The sequence below is a fragment of the Hyperolius riggenbachi genome, chromosome 9, assembly GCF_040937935.1.
Source record: "Hyperolius riggenbachi isolate aHypRig1 chromosome 9, aHypRig1.pri, whole genome shotgun sequence".
NCBI classification, from domain to species: Eukaryota; Metazoa; Chordata; class Amphibia; order Anura; family Hyperoliidae; genus Hyperolius; species Hyperolius riggenbachi.
The window spans coordinates 7,208,738-7,228,267 of NC_090654.1; the positions used below are offsets into that span (position 1 = coordinate 7,208,738).

Sequence of the window (19,530 nt, forward strand, 5' to 3'; positions counted from 1 at the left end):
CACAGACGGGCTTCCATTCTTCCATGTGTGTGACCAGCCACAGACGGGCTGCCATTCTTCCATGTGTGTGACCGGCCACTGGCAGACTGCCCTTCTTCCATGTGTGTGACCGGTCACAGACGGGCTGCCGTTCTTCCATGTGTGTGACCGGCCACAGACGGGCTTCCATTCTTTCATGTGTGTGACCGGCCACAGACGGGCTTCCATTCTTCCATGTGTGTGACCGGCCACAGACGGGCTTCCATTCTTCCATGTGTGTGACCGGCCACAGACGGGCTGCCGTTCTTCCATGTGTGTGACCGGCCACAGACGGGCTTCCATTCTTCCATGTGTGTGACCAGCCACAGACGGGCTGCCATTCTTCCATGTGTGTGACCGGCCACTGGCAGACTGCCCTTCTTCCATGTGTGTGACCGGTCACAGACGGGCTGCCGTTCTTCCATGTGTGTGAACGGCCACTGGCAGAATGGGGACCTAATAATGGGATTTTGGGTTTTTTTTTGTCAAAACAGCAGAATAGAGTTTTACGAAAATGTAATTTGAATAAAATGAGTTATAAATTGTGCTGCAGACACTTACAGCGGGACCACTCTGCGCACGTCTGAGAAGCCTGAAGGCTCACACATAGCTTGTGTAGTATCTGCTATGGGAAATGTTGGCAGACAGGGGAACAAAAAAGCGGGCAACTTAGTATAACCGGCGCCCCGATTGTCCACAAAGTTAATTTATTTTTGTTTATAGGGTTAGGTGCTATTAAAATGAGCTAGGCATGGGTGGGGGCGGTTGGGATTATGCATTGGTTTGGTGGTCTGGTTACGATTAGGCACTGGTCGGGGGTTTGGGCTAGGCATCGACGGGAGTCGGTTTGTGTTAGGCATGGGTGGGGGCGGTTGGGATTAGGCATCAGTTGGGGGAGTTTGGTTAGGGCTAGATTTAGGTTAATTCCGATTCTGGTAGTCGGAACGGAATTGCTATACCTCTCAAACGGAATTCCGCGGAATTTTTATAATTCCCGCGCAATTTTCTGGAATAACACCAAAAAATCTCCTCCTCCTCCATCCATCCATCCATCCGCTGGCCTAGCATGTACCATACTACCATTATGATCAATTCAATAGAAAAAGTAGCATGATTAAGGATGTAGGGAGGAGGAGGAGGAGGAGAAGAAGAAGAAAGAGAAAGGGCTGGTGCACACCAAAAACCGCAAGTAGATCCGCAAAATGCTAGCAGATTTTTAAACGCTTTTTTTTATTTTTATGAGGCGTTTTGCTAGCGTTTTGCGGATTGCTGCTGCGGTTTTCAGTATAGTAGATTTCATATATTGTTACAGTAAAGCTGTTACTGAACAGCTTCTGTAACAAAAACGCCTGCAAAACCGCTCTGAACTGCCGTTTTTCAGAGCGGTTTGCGTTTTTCCTATACTTAACATTGAGGCAGAAACGCATCCGAAATCCAAAAAATGCCTCACCCAGGCATTTTTCGTTTCTGCAAAACGCCTGCCGCTCTGGTGTGCACCACCCCATTGAGATACATTGACCAAGCAGATCCGCAGCCGCAAGCGGATCTGAAAACGCCCAAAAAGCCGCTCGGTGTGCACCAGCCCAAAGGGAGAGAGATAGATAGATAGATAGATAGATAGATAGATAGAGAGAGAGAGAGAGAGAGAGAGAGAGAGAGAGAAAGAGAGAGAGAGAGAGAGAGAGGGAGAGAGAGAGAGAGAGATTTTACAATTTTTTCGACGGAATTCCATATACCGCGGAATTCTGCGGAACAGCTTCGGAATACCGCCGGGATGAAACAGAGGTGGAATTTCGGATCGGCGGTATGCGGAATTGCCGCGGAACGGGAAAATTTCAATTCCGAGCACCCCTATTTAGGGCTAGACATCTGTTCGAGGGTTTGGTTAGGATTAGGCATTGGTTTGCGGGGTTGGTTAGGATTAGACAACGGCGGGCGTCGTTTTTAGTTAGGCACTGGTTGGGGGAGTTTGGTTAGGGTTAAGCATTGGCAGGGGCCGGTTTGAGTTAGGCATCGCGCGGGGGGGGGGGGGGGGGGTTGTTTAGGGCTAGGCATCGTCAGGGGTCGGTTTGGGTTAGGCATCGATGGGGGGGTTAGTTAGGGTTAGGCATTGGTGGTGGTTGGTTAGGATTAGGCATCGGTGGTGGTTGGTTAGGCACCAGAATGCACAGCTCTGCAATGCGTCAGACCGCGCAGTCTACGCACTTCTGATGTCCCTGTGTATCACACGCTGCGTGCGTTGCTGAAGAGCCTATAGAAATGCATATAACAGAAAACTGAAATTCCACCAGTAATAATTAATCACTTCAGCTGTACGCATTGCTAAAATGAATGCCGCTACTCAGCCCCTCCCCTCGATCCTAACACAGTCTGCTAGGCTGGGAGTGGCCGTGTGGCTGCTAACCACTAAATTACAGAAAGTGTGGAAAAGAAGTAACGACCACCCGCTTTGAGTGACTGATTGCACATGCAGGAAGAGCAAATACCTGGGCTGTACACAGACTACAGATTCCGGGCGAGAGAAAGATCAGCTTGTTACTGTCTGAGTTGGAAATTTCTTAGACATGAAAAGCTAATTTTTAATAAGTTGAAACTCCACAAACATTGGCTCAGCCCTGATGAAGGAGGGGAGGGGAATTTAACTTTAAAAAAAACAAGGGTTCTGATTGGCTGTTCTGGGCAGCTGCCCCGCCTTTGCTTTGCACCGGTGCGGATAAAAAGCGGGTAATGCAGGAGCGGGAAGGGCAGACAAGTTACATTTCACTTCCAGTACTGAGTGTGCAGCAGTAGGAGGGAGACTCACTTGCACGGCGGTTCCTGGACTCCTTGTAAGGTATATCTCAATAGATAAAGTTTCTGAACGTAATGTTCCCCATACACAGGTCAATACCGGCCCAATACGGCGGGAGATTGATCACTCCCTGTTTAGAGCTTGATCGGGCAGTCGTGATTGATTACACTTCCTTGTCCACTTGCTGTTGATTATATTTCAGCAGAAACGTAATCGATAACTGGTTAGACTAACGTTACACCACAAAATCCAGTACAGTGCTCCTTATACAACCGTCCATCCTAATTAGAAAGAATGGAACACCATTATATCGCAATCAAAAAATCTGCACTCCCCTTTATAAATATGGCATTCTTAAAGTGAACATGAAACATATTTATAAAGTGAACCGAGATGAAAGCCACCTCAGGCTCCATACCTGTGGCTTCCTTAATGGACAACCGAGGTGACATGTGACATAATGAGATAGACACTTGTATGTACAGTGTCAGGCACACTAATAACTAGTCTGTTCCTTTTTTTTCTTTCTCTGCCTCAAAGAGTTAAACATCAGGTGTGTAAGTGACAGTTTCTGTCCGGGTCAGACTATAGTGTAACCGTCAGTGATAAGTCATTACAGCCATAAAACACTTTACTGTCAGTAAATGGCTTGTGAGAGCAGGAAAGAGATAAAAAGGGTCAATAATTCATAGATTTGAGCTCTGTCATACTTCATTGAAGGCGTCATTGAGCAGAGACAATGAAACGGTAAAAACTTAAAGACTAGATTAAAAACTAGATTTCAATATAAAATAAAACTGTGGGATATTTTAAAAAGTCATTTTTAGGAGAAGGAGGATAGATACAGTTGTTTTTCTCATCAGTTTATTTTGACCTCGGATGTCCTTGAGGCCGCTCAGTCACTTGCCGTCTCCCTGGGTGGCTCCTGTCACCCGCAATACTGCCCGAAAGCCTGGCTGAACCACGAATGCGCGGCCTGGCTAGGCTCCCTCCCCCGCCGCGCTCCTGTCCCTGGGAGTGTTCTGCGCCTGAGCAGTAGTCCTGCGCAAGCGCAAAACACTCCCAGGCGTGGGACGCACCTGGCCGCGCCGCGCATTCGGAATGAGCGTGCTTTAGCTGCGCAGGAAGCATATAAGGTTTACCCATATTCCCTGCAAAGCATACATGTTCTCAGCAATATGGAGCAAGAATTATTAACTCCTTCCCTGCTGTGACTGGCGAGATCTCTTCCTGCAGGAGATTTCTAATCAAGGCATTGTAATGAGTATTGAGAAACGCATCCAGGTATGAATAAATGATGTGCGGTTACTGAATATTACATCAGCATAAATAATACATTCATTAATTGCCTTTGTTATAAATCTGCGAGGGAAACTATTCTGTTATTAAAATGAATAATGTTTAAATCGTTACATCCCCACAATGTCGCTTGAATGACAAAGCATACACTGGCCGATATCTGCCCAATAATCGTCTGTATGGATCTGCTGGTCGGGCAGAATAAGTGATATCGGTCACTTGTTGTCGCCTTAACATCGTTTGGCTACATTGTTTATCCCGATTGTCATCCGAATCAGCGATATCTGTCGTTCGTTCAACGTTTCAAACGACTTTTATCATGTGTGTTGTGTACGAGGCTTAACAATGTGAAATACTCACCACGGCTGTGGGACGCGGAGGCTGCAGACCTGACTACATGTATTTGTTGCCTGATTGTTCTCACGGGGATCTTATTACATATTGCGGTGTGTTCGGTTAAAGTCTGTAGAATTGCCGGGGTCACGAAGCGCACAGCAAATGTATCGGTACCTCCAGCAAACGCCGTACTGCATGTTGCGCAATTAGCGCAGCCCGTGTTGCCTAGGTGACGGGTACATAACCAGGGTACGGCACGCTATGCTACTTGCAACCCCACTGCCAGAAAATACCACTTTTTCCGGCCTCCAGAAAGCAAAGAAAGTACTTAAAGGATACCCGAAGTGACATGTGACATGATGAGATAGACATGTGTATGTACAGTGCCAAGCACACAAATAACTAGGCTGTGTTCCTTTTTTTTCTTTCTCTGCCTGAAATAGTTAAATATCAGGTATGTAAGTGGCTGACTCAGCCCTGACTCAGACAGGAAGTGACTACAGTGTGACCCTCACTGATAAGAAATTCCAACTATAAAACACTTTCCTATCAGAAAATGGCTTCAGAGAGCAAGAAAGAGATAAAAAGGGGACTTTCTTATCAGTGATCACTGTAGTTACTTCCTGTCTGAGTCAGGACTGAGTCAGCCACTTGCATACCTGAGGTTTAACTCTTTCAGGCAGAGAAAGAAAAAAAGGAACACAGCCTAGTTATTTGTGAGCTAGGCACTGTACATTCACATGTCTATCTAATGTCACCTCGGGTATCCTTTCTCCCAAATTCATGTAGGTTTCATAGTATTTTTCTTTTCTACTTTTTAGCACTTTTTTACTTGCTGGGTGGCGAAAACATGCTTACACATAAGGCAAAAACACTCCGGAAAAAAAAGTTATTTGAATCACATGACTTGATTTGCCTCAGCAGGAGGCCACATGAGATGGAATAATTTCTTACAGGCCAAGAAAGACGTTTGTGTTTTTCTATAACAAAATGTTAAACACAGATTCAATAGAAGTGTGATTCTAGCTATAGGTCTGCTTTAAAGAGGGACTGTCAGACACAAAATCAAATTCCATGTACCCACTGCTCTGTGTTTATTATGTAGTCTGCACCCTGACCCTGTACTGCAAGCATTCCAATATAATCAGAAATGTTTTTTCTGCTGTAATGCATCTTATCTCAGTCAGCCTGGCTCATTTCTGCTACATTGCCCCAGGGAGAAGGAAGCGTGCCATCTCCCCTCCCCCATTCCTGCTCCTCACTGATTGGCTGAGGGCAGTTCAGTCTGATAGGCTGAGGCCAAGAAGGGAAACACCTCACCCATCTGCAGAAGCTGCTGAAATACAATCTATGCAGTGCTCACATGTGTTTACAAAGCAAGCTAGATATGACAGTGGAGTTTATAGGAGAAAAAAAGATGAAGGGAGGAAATGACATCAGGGTTGGCTTCAGTCAGAGGCTGAGATGGAAAATCTCTTTATTTACTATATACAATTGACTTCAATCAAAACTAAGACAGGGCAATGCATCTGTTAGGTCAGTAGAACAAGTATTTCCTTATATATGAATTTTTTCCCCTGGGATAGTATGGCTGTTCCTTGTGCTTTAATAAATGCTGTGATTGTCAGATTGGCCTCTCGTGCCCCCGCCTAATTTAGCTACCTAAAAATCTGGAAACAAAGCAACCTACCGGCAATCATTTCTAAATGTCATCCTTATTAGCGACTGTTCTGGGCACATATCTGTAAGTTGGCCTAACGCAGCCACACACACTGCCAGATACGGCAATTAACGAGTAACTGACGCAGATGGGAGGTATCCGGACACACACAGGTCAGTATAGGTGAATCTTCTGTGTTTCGTCATTCAGTTTAGTTAGATGAGGCGAGATGAGGCTTGCACTGACAGAGCTGCAACCATCTCAAGACTCACATTCCCTCATAAAGTCAAGATAGGCGGGTGCCTTGGGCCTGCTGGTGGTACAGGGGTCCAGTTGACCTCTTCTATCAGTAAAGCCAGGTGACCAGTAGATGGAGACAAAGCTTTAATTTTTTCCCCATGTCACCTAAATCCATCTTATTCACAATGTGCCTATTTATAGTGGATCCGAGATAAACTTTTCCTCATTGCATAATTGTGTTCCTTTCATATAAGTTTATAGGGCATTCCCCAAGCCAAATACTGTTTTTGTTTTTTGTTTTACTACTCTAATTCCCTATAAACTAAACAAGCCTCGCCCACAGCTCATGGTGCCTTGGCACTCCATGTAGCAAGGGCTTATGGGACCCCAGTCTGGGCAGGAGGAGGAGGAGGTTACTAGCCAGAGATTTCAGAGGCAGAGGGGAGGAGGGAGCAGGAGACGGGAGTGAGCTGAGGGCTGGAGATGCAGAGCAGCTTGCCTGTGTGTAATGTGACAAATAAAACATGGCTGCCCTCATTGTATCACAGGAATAACTAAACATATTTGAACTGTTGAAGCTGTTTGCAGCTAGATTTGCTGTGTGAACTAACTAAACTTTAAGCCATGACCCATTTCATGCTCAATAAAGGGTATTCAGTGAACGAAATTTAAAGGACGAACTCCAGGAATGGAAAAAGAAAAAAGAAAGAGAAACCAGCAGTATTTCAGAGAATGGGAATGGATTACTGGTACAAGAATGCTAATTACAAGACGGAGGTGCTGAAAGGCGACCACAGTAATGACAACGCATTTCGCGGGCCTTACTCCTGAAGAAGCGGTTAAGGCCAGCGAAACATGCTGTCCTTTAAGTGTCCAATTCATGAAATATTTCTTACTATTGTTCCTCTACCCAGGTAAGATTTTAACTTCCTACCGCTTCCCAGCTGTCCACGAGTGTTTGGCGCACCTCCTCCCACCCATTTCAGGCTCAATAAATCTTTAAATAAGTAATATTTTAGCAAAGATTCATGCCACATTCCAGAAAAAAAAAACCCTTTGATTCTAATTTTGGACCGCATAGTAAGAAGTTAGAACCTATCAGATTGTTATTCTCAGGGAATTTACATCACTTCCTATCCACACAGGAAGTTGGGAAATCACTCCAACAGTGACACAAACAGCAACAAAGTATTTTATTTATGTAATGGGGAAGAATAACAGCCCTAAATTAGCTCAGATTGACAGATTCCATATTAAAGTGGTATGAAACTCAGCATGTCCTCTTTTCTCTAAAAGATTATTTACAACATAAAATCTACTACCACAATAAAAAATTGTAGCAAAACAGCATTCAAACAGTTAAACACAGCACTTTGTTCTTCATTGGAAAGCTCCTTGCTTCAGTGGAAAGTTTCTGGCCGCATCCGAAGAGGTGATAACTTTATCTTTTGTTTACATTCCTTTGTCAGATGCTTTTAGTAAACATTAGCAAACTGCCAAAACTGAGCTGTACTGAGCTGAGAAAAAGAGAGAGCTGATAAATGATCACTAGATAGATTTAAATATATAAATACAGCAGCTATGCAATAAAATGCAATGGCAGCTTTCCGAGCAGATAAACTGTACTTTGGGAATTTGTAATTTGTAAGCAGACAATATTAGTTGTGTACCAAAGCAAATAAGGCAACTGTACGGGTAATAAAAAGAAGTAAAACATGTTTTTATTGAATGTTATGTCAGAGTTTTATTCCATTTTAAAACCATGAAGAGGAACGTACCCACACTACCCCGCGCCCCCAAAAAAGGTTTCTATTGAAAAGTACAGTGTAAGAACATTGCTGCAATAAAGAAACATTTTGATAGTACGTGTTTATGATCAGTGCAATCGCCTTGCTCAGACGGCAGCGTTTTCTCCGCCACGCCAGGACCGTGGAAGTACAATATGTAAATCAGGTAAATAACGATTACTCATTCATTAATTCACTCACACCAGAGTCACTTAGCAACACTCAGGGACAGAGATTTATTTATTTATTTAAAAAAGACAAAATTTCCATTCAGCGGAAACCCCATTAGGCCCAGCGGGGGTTGGGAAAGTGTCCGCAGCGGGATTTTACTTCTCTCAGTGTGAAGACTTTTATGCAAAGCAACCAGCGGGCGAAGCGACACGCCGCCGGCGAGGAGGAGAAATGCATTCTTCATTCCGGGACTGCAGGACAGAACTGCGGCTAGTCCAGACATCATGGCCACTTCCAAACAACGCTTCCAAATGAACCCCTCCAAGTCATTTAACCGATCACCCACATGACACCCCCATCCCTTCCCCAGGACTTATTTTTTTTCTGGTGTGCGGGGAGACGCCGGTGATTGGTGAGTGCTGCCGCTAGCTGAGCCAGAAGGGTGTTTACCTCTTCGCAATAGAGCGGGGAGGCGACCCGGCATCAGCAGGGCTCACACACTGTAGCTCCGCCCCCACTGTATGCGCTGCAGCATGGTGCCAATGGGGATCAAAATATTGGACTTCGTCAGAGTAACTTTTCTTGGGTTAACTTTCGAGAGCATGACTTTACTTCATCAGACTGACTAATGGGTCAAAAAACTACTGTTAAGGCACCATACTTTTTTTTTTCTTTTAAACCAGACTTGAACTCTAGCACAGGAAACAAAGAAAACACAGAGAAAGCCACCCAGTGTGTGTTCAAAGAGAACAGCCTGTCTAAAGGGGCCCTTACACTGGTCGATTTCAGCCATCGATCGATCGATTTTGTAGAATCGATCGATCAGAAATCAATTCTATCAAATCTATTGATCGATTGATTTGCGTCCGATTTCGATGGAATTGATCTATCTGACAGGATGGAAAATCTAGGTCCATCTGCTACTGGCAGCAGATCGATAACCCATAGAGTTGCATTGGATCTAATGGTCCAATAATACATTTAGATAGATTTCCAATAGATTTAATTCTGAAATCTAATGGAAATCAGTTCCCCGTGTGTGGCGCACATCAGATAGATTCCTGACAGATTCGACCTGACAGGCATCTGTCAGAAATCTATCTGATGGTCGAATCTGCTGCAAATCTATAAGTGTATGGCCACCTTAATGCTCCCTTATCTGCAATTAATGAGCCAGTGTAATTTGAGCTGTCAGCTCTCTGAGTTGAGAGCCAATATGTACACACAGGAGGTTAACCCTTTCTGTGCTCCCATTAAACCAGGAAGTAACCAGACTGCAGCATCTCTAAAGGAGCTGTAGCAAGAAAATGTTTTTCTGTAAAGGTTATTATGCTGTTGCTTATCAATTAGAGTAGAGAGGAAGTTCTGAGTTCAGGTTCGCTTATACTTACCTAAGGAGAGGGAATCCTCTGGATCCTAATGAGGCTATCCTCGCTGTCCTCTGGTCCCCCTTTGCTGCTTACAGTGGGTAGTAGAAATCTGGCAAAACTGACAGGTTTTGGACTGGTCCATCTCCTCATAGGGGATTTTTAGTATTTTGTTTATTTTTTACAAATGCAATCCGTGGAAGGGATCAGGCTGCCCTGCTTACCTGTTTACACACTATTTTGGCAGTTCACTAAGTGCTTTTGAAATAAAGAAAACCCTATGAATCTCCCATGAGGAGATAGGCTAGTCCAAAACCTGTCAGTTCTGCCAGATTTTTACTACCTATTGTAAGTGACAGCAACATCGGAGAAACGTAATTTATAGCTCATTTTACTCTGGGAGAAATGTATTTTTTAGTTGGATGTGTTTACATCCATTTTACATTTTTAAATATTTAAATTCAGTACCCTAAAGGTGGGTACACACATCAGATAAAAGTCTTTGGAAAATGAAAGATCACAGACCAATGTTACCCCCTTCCATGTAGTATGAGAGCCATACTCTACACAGTCTATTCTATGGAGCTGAACTCCCCATCAGACAGAAATCTTTGCAAGATGCTGCACACACAGATGCTGCACACATGCAACAGATCAGTATCTGCAAAAGATCTCTTCCTGCAAAAGATCCGTTCCTGCAAATTGCATTCATAGTCTATGATATCAATAGAATAGACTGTGAAGATATGGCTCTCATACTACATGGAAGGGGGTAAAATTGGTCTGTGATCTTTCATTTTCCAAAGACTTTTATCTCAAGTGTGTACCCACCTTTACTTCTGCTTGGGTACACTTTAATGTCACTATCATGACTATGATCACCTAATGTATACACATTGGCATTCAGAACAGTTGGATGAGCCAATTATCAAAAGTAATTTACAATAGTTGCCATAAAACAATCAGAGCGATAAATCATGTAAAGTACCTGCAGTTACTTTGTGTGACTAGGACATGAGAGGAATCGGTGACTGATGGCTTCACCGTCCCCAGACAGGAGAATGTCAGGTCAGCTGTACTGTGCCGTGACAATGACTCAGCGGGTGATATCGTCCCACCGCGGCTGAGGACAGCAGACACCCCGCAAGGCACGCCACGACCTCAACGCATTACCTATTAAGAAGGATCACCGCGCAGCACAACGGCAGAGCTGTCCTCGCAAACGCATAACCGCGAATCACAGTCTACGGCCAACTTAGGGGGAAGCCAATTAACGTATGTGATTGTTTTTGGGATGTGGGAGGAAACCGCAGTGCCCGGAGGAAACCCACACAGACACGGGGAGAACATACGAACTCCTTATACGCAACTTCTACCGCAACCTCAACCAGCCTCCGGAAACAAAACCCATGACCTCTTCTCACGTCTCATTTCTGACTTCTGGCTTTTTCTCTCTTTTTAAAACGCAGATTCTCGTTTTTATTTTCTTCTAATTAGCCTCTAAAATGTTTCCTGGTCTTTATAAGCATTATAAATTGTGCAGGATGATATAAGGTACAGATGGATAGATAATAACAGAACTTAATGCAGACCTGAACTCAGAACTTCCTCTCCGCTCTAAAAGATAAGCAACAGCATAACAACTTTTAAAGAAAAAAACATTTCATTGTTAGAGCTGATTCAAATCCTGCAATAAATCTGCAGAGGCACTACTTCCTACTTTCATGGAAACAGACATATTGCTTAAATTCTGTGTTAACGACCTGCCGTGGCAGTCAGCTAACACAGCTCAGTGATCAAATTACAACTTGTGCTTAGTTACAGATGAGGAGGGAATTAGACAGACTAAACTCTCTAAATACACACAGGGTGCATTTCTCTGTTTTCCTTCTGACCTGTGCGAGAGTTCAGGTCCACTTTAAGCAAACACAGATGATAGGAATATGAGCAAGTAAAAAGTCATTTTTATGATGTAAACAATAGGAGTGATAAGCTTGTGTTTTGAAACAGAATTAAAATCAGAAATGCAAGCACATAACAATACTGATCAGAGCTTCATTTTAAAGAGACACTGAAGTGAGTAAAAATCTCGCTTCTTGCCTCATAGTTAGCAGGGGCATGTGTGCCCTGCTAAACCGCCGCAATACCGCCGCACAACGGGGGTCCCTTACCCCCCAACCCACCCCCCGCAAAATCAACGACCAAATTGGTCGTAGATTTTGCTGCTCCGAGAGGCAGGGCTAACGGCTGCAGCCCTGCCTCTCAGCGCGTCTATCAGACGCGCATCGCCGCCTCTCCCCCGCCCCTCTCAGTGAAGGAAGACTGAGAGGGGCGGGGGAGAGGCGGAGGCACGTGTCTGATAGACGCGCATGAGGCAGGGCTGCGGCGGTTAGCCCTGCCTCTATGCGGAAGAGATTCCGCTCTGGACTGGGGTGGGTTTTGGGGGTGAAGGGACCCCCGTTGTGCGGCGGTATTGCGGCGGATTAGCAGGGGCACACATGCCCCTGCTATATATAAGAGAAGAAGCGAGTTTTATACTCGCTTCAGATTCTCTTTAAGTTATTTTAAGCACACGTGCTGTATGTTCACCGGACCTTTAAGGGTGAATTGTTTTCGTGTAATGATGTCACACAGAGGATCCGCCCCTTTCGCACGTCTTTTCTGGCATCTGTTACTACAGCTAATAATCAGAGCAGGTTGGTAAATGTTTGACATTTTCGGTGTATATAAACAACGCGCTGCCTGCTGTGTGTGTCCTCTGAGGATAATCTGCGTAATTACAGATCATACACAGATTGTAACACGTCAGTAAGAAACACAAATACAAACACAAGTGTCAGGAATCTACCCCATACATTCATCAATGGCTGAATATAGCTGTATACCCAACTGCTCACCCCTCCCCCCCCCCCCCCCCATGTAACTCTATGTACCTTATTTGTCTAATATCTACCATATCTTCTATCTAATCTATCTATCTATCTATCTATCTATCTATCTATCGCACTTGGCGTAAGCCTTTTACAGCATCCAGAAATGTACATATTGAGCAGGAGTTACAGATTTCTGATGAAGATTCTCCACAGTACACGAAACACAGAGTTTCACAAGATCAGGTATTTTCTCAGACAGGGATAGTACAGCAATTATACTTCTGCATTCTGTTTTGTGCTGAAACACCAACGTACAACATACTCCATTTAGTTGGTGAATTTCTTAAAGTGTACCGGAGGTGACATGTGACATGATGAGATAAACAAGTGTATGTACAGTACAAAGCATATTACTAACCAAGTTGTTTTACTTGTTTTATTTTGCTGCCTGAAGAAGTTATTTTCTAGGCATGGAAGTGACAGCTTCTGTCTTGTCGGTACCTTGTCGGGAATATAGTAAACATCACTGATAAGCAGATTACAGCCATAAAAGTTTTCCTGGCAGAATACAACTTCTGAGGACGAAGAGATAAAATACATGAACTATTGACCTTTTTCTAACTCTTAGGCTGCCCCTGATTATAGACAGTAAAACATTCAATGTACTTTGAAATGTTTAAATAGAAAAGAAAACCATGAGAGATTTTAAAAAAGTCATTTTTAGGAGTAGGAGGATAAATATAATTGTTTATTTATCTCATCAATTTATTTTCACCTCGGGGTTCACTTTAAAGAAAGTCACACAAAGCCTGTTTCTCGTATTTCCCAGGATTCCCCATAATCACCGGGGACTTCTAGTGAAGACAAAATGCTAATGTAAAAAAGCATATACTGTACATTAACCAGCACCGCCAATATAAAACCTCACAAAATCGATGTTTAAAAAAATCCAGAAACACCACATACAAGTACAATTCTCGGCCTGCAATCATATCTTCTATCGGAATGACAATCTGACCAGCGACTGTGACAAGTTAACAAGAAACATCTCTGGCGTTTACACATTGTTGGTGGAGAGGGGGATCCTCTCCCCTCAGATTTACCTCAGATGACCCCCCTGACTGCACTCACTGCTGGTATTATATAACCATGCAGCTGTATCTGTTCTCTGATTGGCTGCTGCAGGTGAGGTGGTGTAAATAAACGTCACATAATTCTCAGCAGCCAATCACAGGCCACCGATCCCCCTGACCTATCATTGTAATTGCCTTAGCGTTAATTGGAGGGGGCTTATCGGGACTGGAAGCAGCAGATTCCCCTGCGCTGACAAGCCGCACATTTCTGTTACTTTTCACAATTAAATTAAATGAATTAACTCAATTCAGCGGCTTACACCTCCTGCTACTTGCAGAGTCCTGAATAACAGGCTTACAATCGTTCTCAGCAGCTGGCGGCAAAACTTCTCAAGGTGCATACACACATCAGACCATAGGCTTTGGAAAATGAAAGATCACAGACCAATTTTACCCCCTTCCATGTAGTATGAGAGCCATACCTACACAGTCTATTCTATGGAGCTGCACTCCCCATCAGATAGAAATCTTACCCCCCTTCCATGTAGTATGAGAGCCGTACTCTACACAGTCTATTCTATGGAGCTGAACTCCACATCAGACAGAAATCTTACCCCCTTCCATGTAGTATGAGAGCCACACCTACACAGTCTATTCTATGGAGCTGAACTCCCCATCAGACAGAAATCTTACCCCCTTCCATGTAGTATGAGAGCCACACCTACACAGTCTATTCTATGGAGCTGAACTCCCCATCAGACAGAAATCTTACCCCCTTCCATGTAGTATGAGAGCCACACCTACACAGTCTATTCTATGGAGCTGAACTCCCCATCACACAGAAATCTTACCCCCTTCCATGTAGTATGAGAGCCACACCTACACAGTCTATTCTATGGAGCTGCACTCCCCATCAGATAGAAATCTTACCCCCTTCCATGTAGTATGAGAGCCACACCTACACAGTCTATTCTATGGAGCTGAACTCCCCATCAGACAGAAATCTTACCCCCTTCCATGTAGTATGAGAGCCACACCTACACAGTCTATTCTATGGAGCTGCACTCCCCATCAGACAGAAATCTTACCCCCTTCCATGTAGTATGAGAGCCACACCTACACAGTCTATTCTATGGAGCTGCACTCCCCATCAGACAGAAATCTTACCCTCTTCCATGTAGTATGAGAGCCACACCTACACAGTCTATTCTATGGAGCTGCACTCCCCATCAGACAGAAATCTTACCCCCTTCCATGTAGTATGACAGCCATACCTACACAGTCTATTCTATGGAGCTGCACTCCCCATCAGACAGAAATCTTACCCCCTTCCATGTAGTATGAGAGCCACACCTACACAGTCTATTCTATGGAGCTGCACTCCCCATCAGACAGAAATCTTACCCTCTTCCATGTAGTATGAGAGCCACACCTACACAGTCTATTCTATGGAGCTGAACTCCCCATCAGACAGAAATCTTACCCCCTTCCATGTAGTATGAGAGCCACACCTACACAGTCTATTCTATGGAGCTGAACTCCCCATCAGACAGATATCTTTGCAGGATGCTGCACACAAAGATGCTGTAGACATTCAACAGATCTGTTCCTGCAAAAGATCTGTTCCTGCAAAAGATCTGTTCCTGCAAAATGCATTCATAGTCTATGATATCTGCAGATCATCATACACACCTTGTTTAATGGACAATCATTTGCAGATCAGATCCACCAGGATGGATCTTCAGATCTGCAGATTGTCAGATATGCAGATGAAGTCTGTTAAACAAGGTGTGTATGAGATCTGCAGATATAGACTATGAATGCAATTTGCAGGAACGGATCTTTTGCAGGAACAGATCTTTTGCAGATACTGATCTGTTGCATGTGTGCAGCATCTTTGTGTGCAGCATCTTGCAAAGATTTCTATCTGATGGGGAGTTCAGCTCCATAGAATAGACTGTGTAGGTATGGCTCTCATACTACATGGAAGGGGGTAAAATTGGTCTGTGATCTTTCATTTTCCAAAGACTATAGTCTGATGTGTGTATGCACCCTTAGTCGGACACGCCAGTTTAACTAAAATCAAAGCGTTTCTGTCACCACTAGCGACAGCCAATCAGATGCTCAAATTCAAATCAGCAATTACACATGGGCACCAGCTGGTTAATATTGTCCTTTTAATAGCAAAACATGCGTCGTGATATGATAGCTACAGCAGCCAATCAGGTGCTAATAACTCTGATAACTTGCAAGCAAATTTAGTGCAAGTTGTATGCAATCTGGAGTTGAGCCAGTGAACAGAACTGCCTGTTGATTTTCGTTTCAAGGGTGTTTATTGAAAACTAAACTTGACATGAACAACAATATTAACAATTACCCCACACATGGGGTTTACATTAAAGACTGCAAGCCAAATGACAATGTAATAACAGAATCAGGAGCAAATTAGAAACACGTAAGACACATATTAACCTGGTTCAAGCTTCCCATATTTTGACTCATTTCAAGATGCATGGAATCTGCATTGAATGTAAATGTCAGCTGGGAGTATCAGCATGCTATGGATAGCGACGTTTAGTGCACTTTGCATTTTATTTCCCTTTGTGGTGCTCCTCTGATAACATTAGAGATACTCTAAATTTAGCAGATTAGAATACAAAAAAACCACTTGCATCTTACCTTACATTTCTCTTCATGTCTTCTTTATACCTGAAAAAGCAAAAACAACATTTGGTACCGCAGAAGTCAGTCAGTTTACTAAACATTCAGAAATAAAGCCATTAGTGTGAATGAGGTAAATAGGGGACTAGGCCAGTTCTCACACTACCGGTAGTTTCATATAAGGGTAGGTATTTGGACAACTTTCTTTCCAGTAAGAGCCATTTTATATTTCCATTCATGACCCGGCTGATGGGATTCGTCTGCGTACCTGCACACCCGGAAGTGCTGCCGCACGTCTCGCTAACGCGTGCGGCACAACTGGAAACGGGCCCTAACCGTACAACATTCCGTGGTAAGTTTCCTCCGTTTGTTCGCACTGCAGCGCTCCCCTTATTATTTTACCAGGTGCGAGGAAAAGGTTATTGGCTACACTTCCAAAAAAGTAAATAAATAAACATAATTACACCATGATTTAGATTATATAAAATTAATATTTATTCCATCACCCGAGAACACTCTTCTTCTAGAAAATTCTTTGATATCTGTTACTTCCTTTGCTATACCGCCTCTTCTCATGTCGCTTTTTTTTTATTTGCCTTTGAAATAAACCCAAGTCTTCAGAAGGCGTTATAAAGCAGAAACTAATATGGCTGAATTTAGGGTGCGCTCCCTCTGTGGGTGTAGCGGTGCCTTGGTCTCTCAAGGGCTCAGTCACATTGCCGCGTGGCAGTGGTTTATATTGGGGCGCGGTTAGGGTTAGATATCAGGAGGTGGTGGGATGTTTTCCATGGCAACACACAGCTAGACAAGACACAGAACATTTATATTGTGCTTTTCTCCTGGTGGACTCAAAACTCTAGAACTGGAGCCACTAGGGGGCGCTCTATAGGCAGTAGCAGTGTTAGGCCAGAGATGCTGCTACTAGGGGGCAGGCTATAGGCAGTAGCAGTGTTAGGCCGGAGCTGCAGCCACTAGGGGGTGCTCTATAAGCAGTAGCAGTGTTAGGCCAGAGCTGCAGCCACTAGGGGGCGCTCTATAGTCAGTAGCAGTGTTAGGCCAGAGCTGCAGCCATTAGGGGGTGCTCTATAGGCAGTAGCAGTGTTAGGCCAGAGCTGCAGCCACTAGGGGGGGACACTCTATAGGCAGCAGCAGTGTTAGGCCAGAGCTGCAGCCACTAGAGGGCGCTCTATAGGCAGTAGCAGTGTTAGACCAGAGCTGCAGCCACTAGTGGGTGCTCTATAGGCAGTAGCAGTGTTAGGCCAGAGCTGCAGCCACTGGGGGGCGCTCTATAGTCAGTAGCAGTGTTAGGCCAGAGCTGCAGCCACTAGGGGGTGCTCTATAGGCAGTCGCAGCGCAAGGCTTAAGCTGCAGCCACTAGGGGGCGCTCTATAGGCATTAGTAGTGTTAGGCCAGAACTGCAGCCACTAGGGGGACACTCTATAGGCAGTAGCGGTGTTAGGCCAGAGCTGCAGCCACTAGGGGGCGCTCTATAGGCAGTAGCAGTGTTAGGCCAGAGCTGCAGCCACTAGGGGGCACTCTATAGGCAGTAGCATTGTTAGGCCAGAGCTGCAGCCACTAGAGGGCGCTCTATAGGCAGTAGCAGTGTTAGACCAGAGCTGCAGCCACTAGTGGGTGCTCTATAGGCAGTAGCAGTGTTAGGCCAGAGCTGCAGCCACTGGGGGGCGCTCTATAGTCAGTAGCAGTGTTAGGCCAGAGCTGCAGCCACTAGGGGGTGCTCTATAGGCAGTCGCAGCGCAAGGCTTAAGCTGCAGCCACTAGGGGGCGCTCTATAGGCATTAGTAGTGTTAGGCCAGAACTGCAGCCACTAGGGGGACACTCTATAGGCAGTAGCGGTGTTAGGCCAGAGCTGCAGCCACTAGGGGGCGCTCTATAGGCAGTAGCAGTGTTAGGCCAGAGCTGCAGCCACTAGGGGGCACTCTATAGGCAGTAGCAGTGTTAGGCCAGATCTGCAGCCACTAGGGGGCGCTCTATAGGCAGTAGCAGTGTTAGGCCAGAGCTGCAGCCACTAGGGTGCGCTCTATAGGCAGTAGAAGTGTTAGGAACTCTTGCCCAAGGTCTCCTACTAAATAGGTGCTGGCTTACTGACCAGGAAGAGCTGAGATTTGTACCCTGGTCTCCTGTGTCAGAGGCAGAGCCCTTACCCAGTACACTGTCCAGCCACATTAAGAATAAACCATACATTTCAAGCTCCGTACACATGTGGTCGTCTAAAAACAAGCGATCCCTAATGGTCAGCGAAGAGTGAATGACGTTGGCGCACATTTGAATCCAGCAATGGCACCACAATGGTCTCCCGATCGGATCAAATAATGGAAGTGCAAAAATAAGGACCTAAAATAGAGAAATACTCAGCACGCAACATTTTGAATGTATTGATCCTCAGCAATCGTGCAGCACTAGCAATCAACAGCGATTATCACCCGAACCGATCTGCCAGGACAGATCGCTCTACATGGTCAATAATGGATGTCTTTTCAATTAACGTAAAACACAATCAGTGCCAACAGGTAATTAAAAATGACCGCTGCTGTGAGAGAACAGTGTCCAAAGTTCAAATACATAATGTCAATTGTAAACCACCGCAGGCCTCAACAATCATGAAAAGGATCAACCACTTCCTGCCCCATGACATGAAAATAAGTTTCTGCAATCTTATCCCTACAAAATCCTAGATAACATTGTTTATTTATCTCTGAGCTGATAACAATGCTACACAGTTGTAAGGGCCCTTTTCCACTAGCAATCGCTAGCGTCCGCGCTGAACGCTAGTGATTGCGATTCAGCAAATGCACAAAATTTTGCGTCGATTTTCCGACGTTTGTGATCGCGATTTTGCTATGCAATATACTGCATAGCAAAATCGCGGCAATAATCGTTCCGCCGCGCGATCGCGATCAGGTAAAAAACGAATCGCGGTAGTGGAAATGACCTACCGCGATTCCTATGTTAAAAGCAAACTGTAGCGATTTGAAAAATCACTAGCGGTTTGCGGTTTTGCGATTCAGCCATCGCAAATGCCGTAGTGGAAAAGAGCCCTAAAGGAATGTCAGCATACCCCTCCCAGGGAATTCAATGGTAGGATTCATGTGTAAACAAGAGTAAAACAAACATTCCAGGAGCAGACAGATGTAACAAGAGAGTAGGGTATATACAATGTGTTACTAATCTATCTATCTTCTATCTATATATATAATAGAGTAAGTGCCTTAACCTTCAAACAAGAAGAAGAAGTA

The 19,530-nt window shown here is 44.6% G+C and overlaps 1 protein-coding gene across 7 annotated transcripts in view; it reads right to left on the minus strand.

Annotated features, from left to right (window-relative positions):
- IQSEC1 (IQ motif and Sec7 domain ArfGEF 1) overlaps nucleotides 1-19,530 on the minus strand; it is a 1,051,066-nt gene that overhangs the window by 649,115 nt on the left and 382,421 nt on the right. For all 7 annotated transcript variants that reach the window (XM_068251851.1, XM_068251848.1, XM_068251849.1 and 4 more), the window contains exon 2: nucleotides 16,295-16,324. In XM_068251851.1, the coding sequence (XP_068107952.1) occupies nucleotides 16,295-16,324 (30 nt within the window). The remainder of the gene's footprint in view (nucleotides 1-16,294; nucleotides 16,325-19,530) is intronic.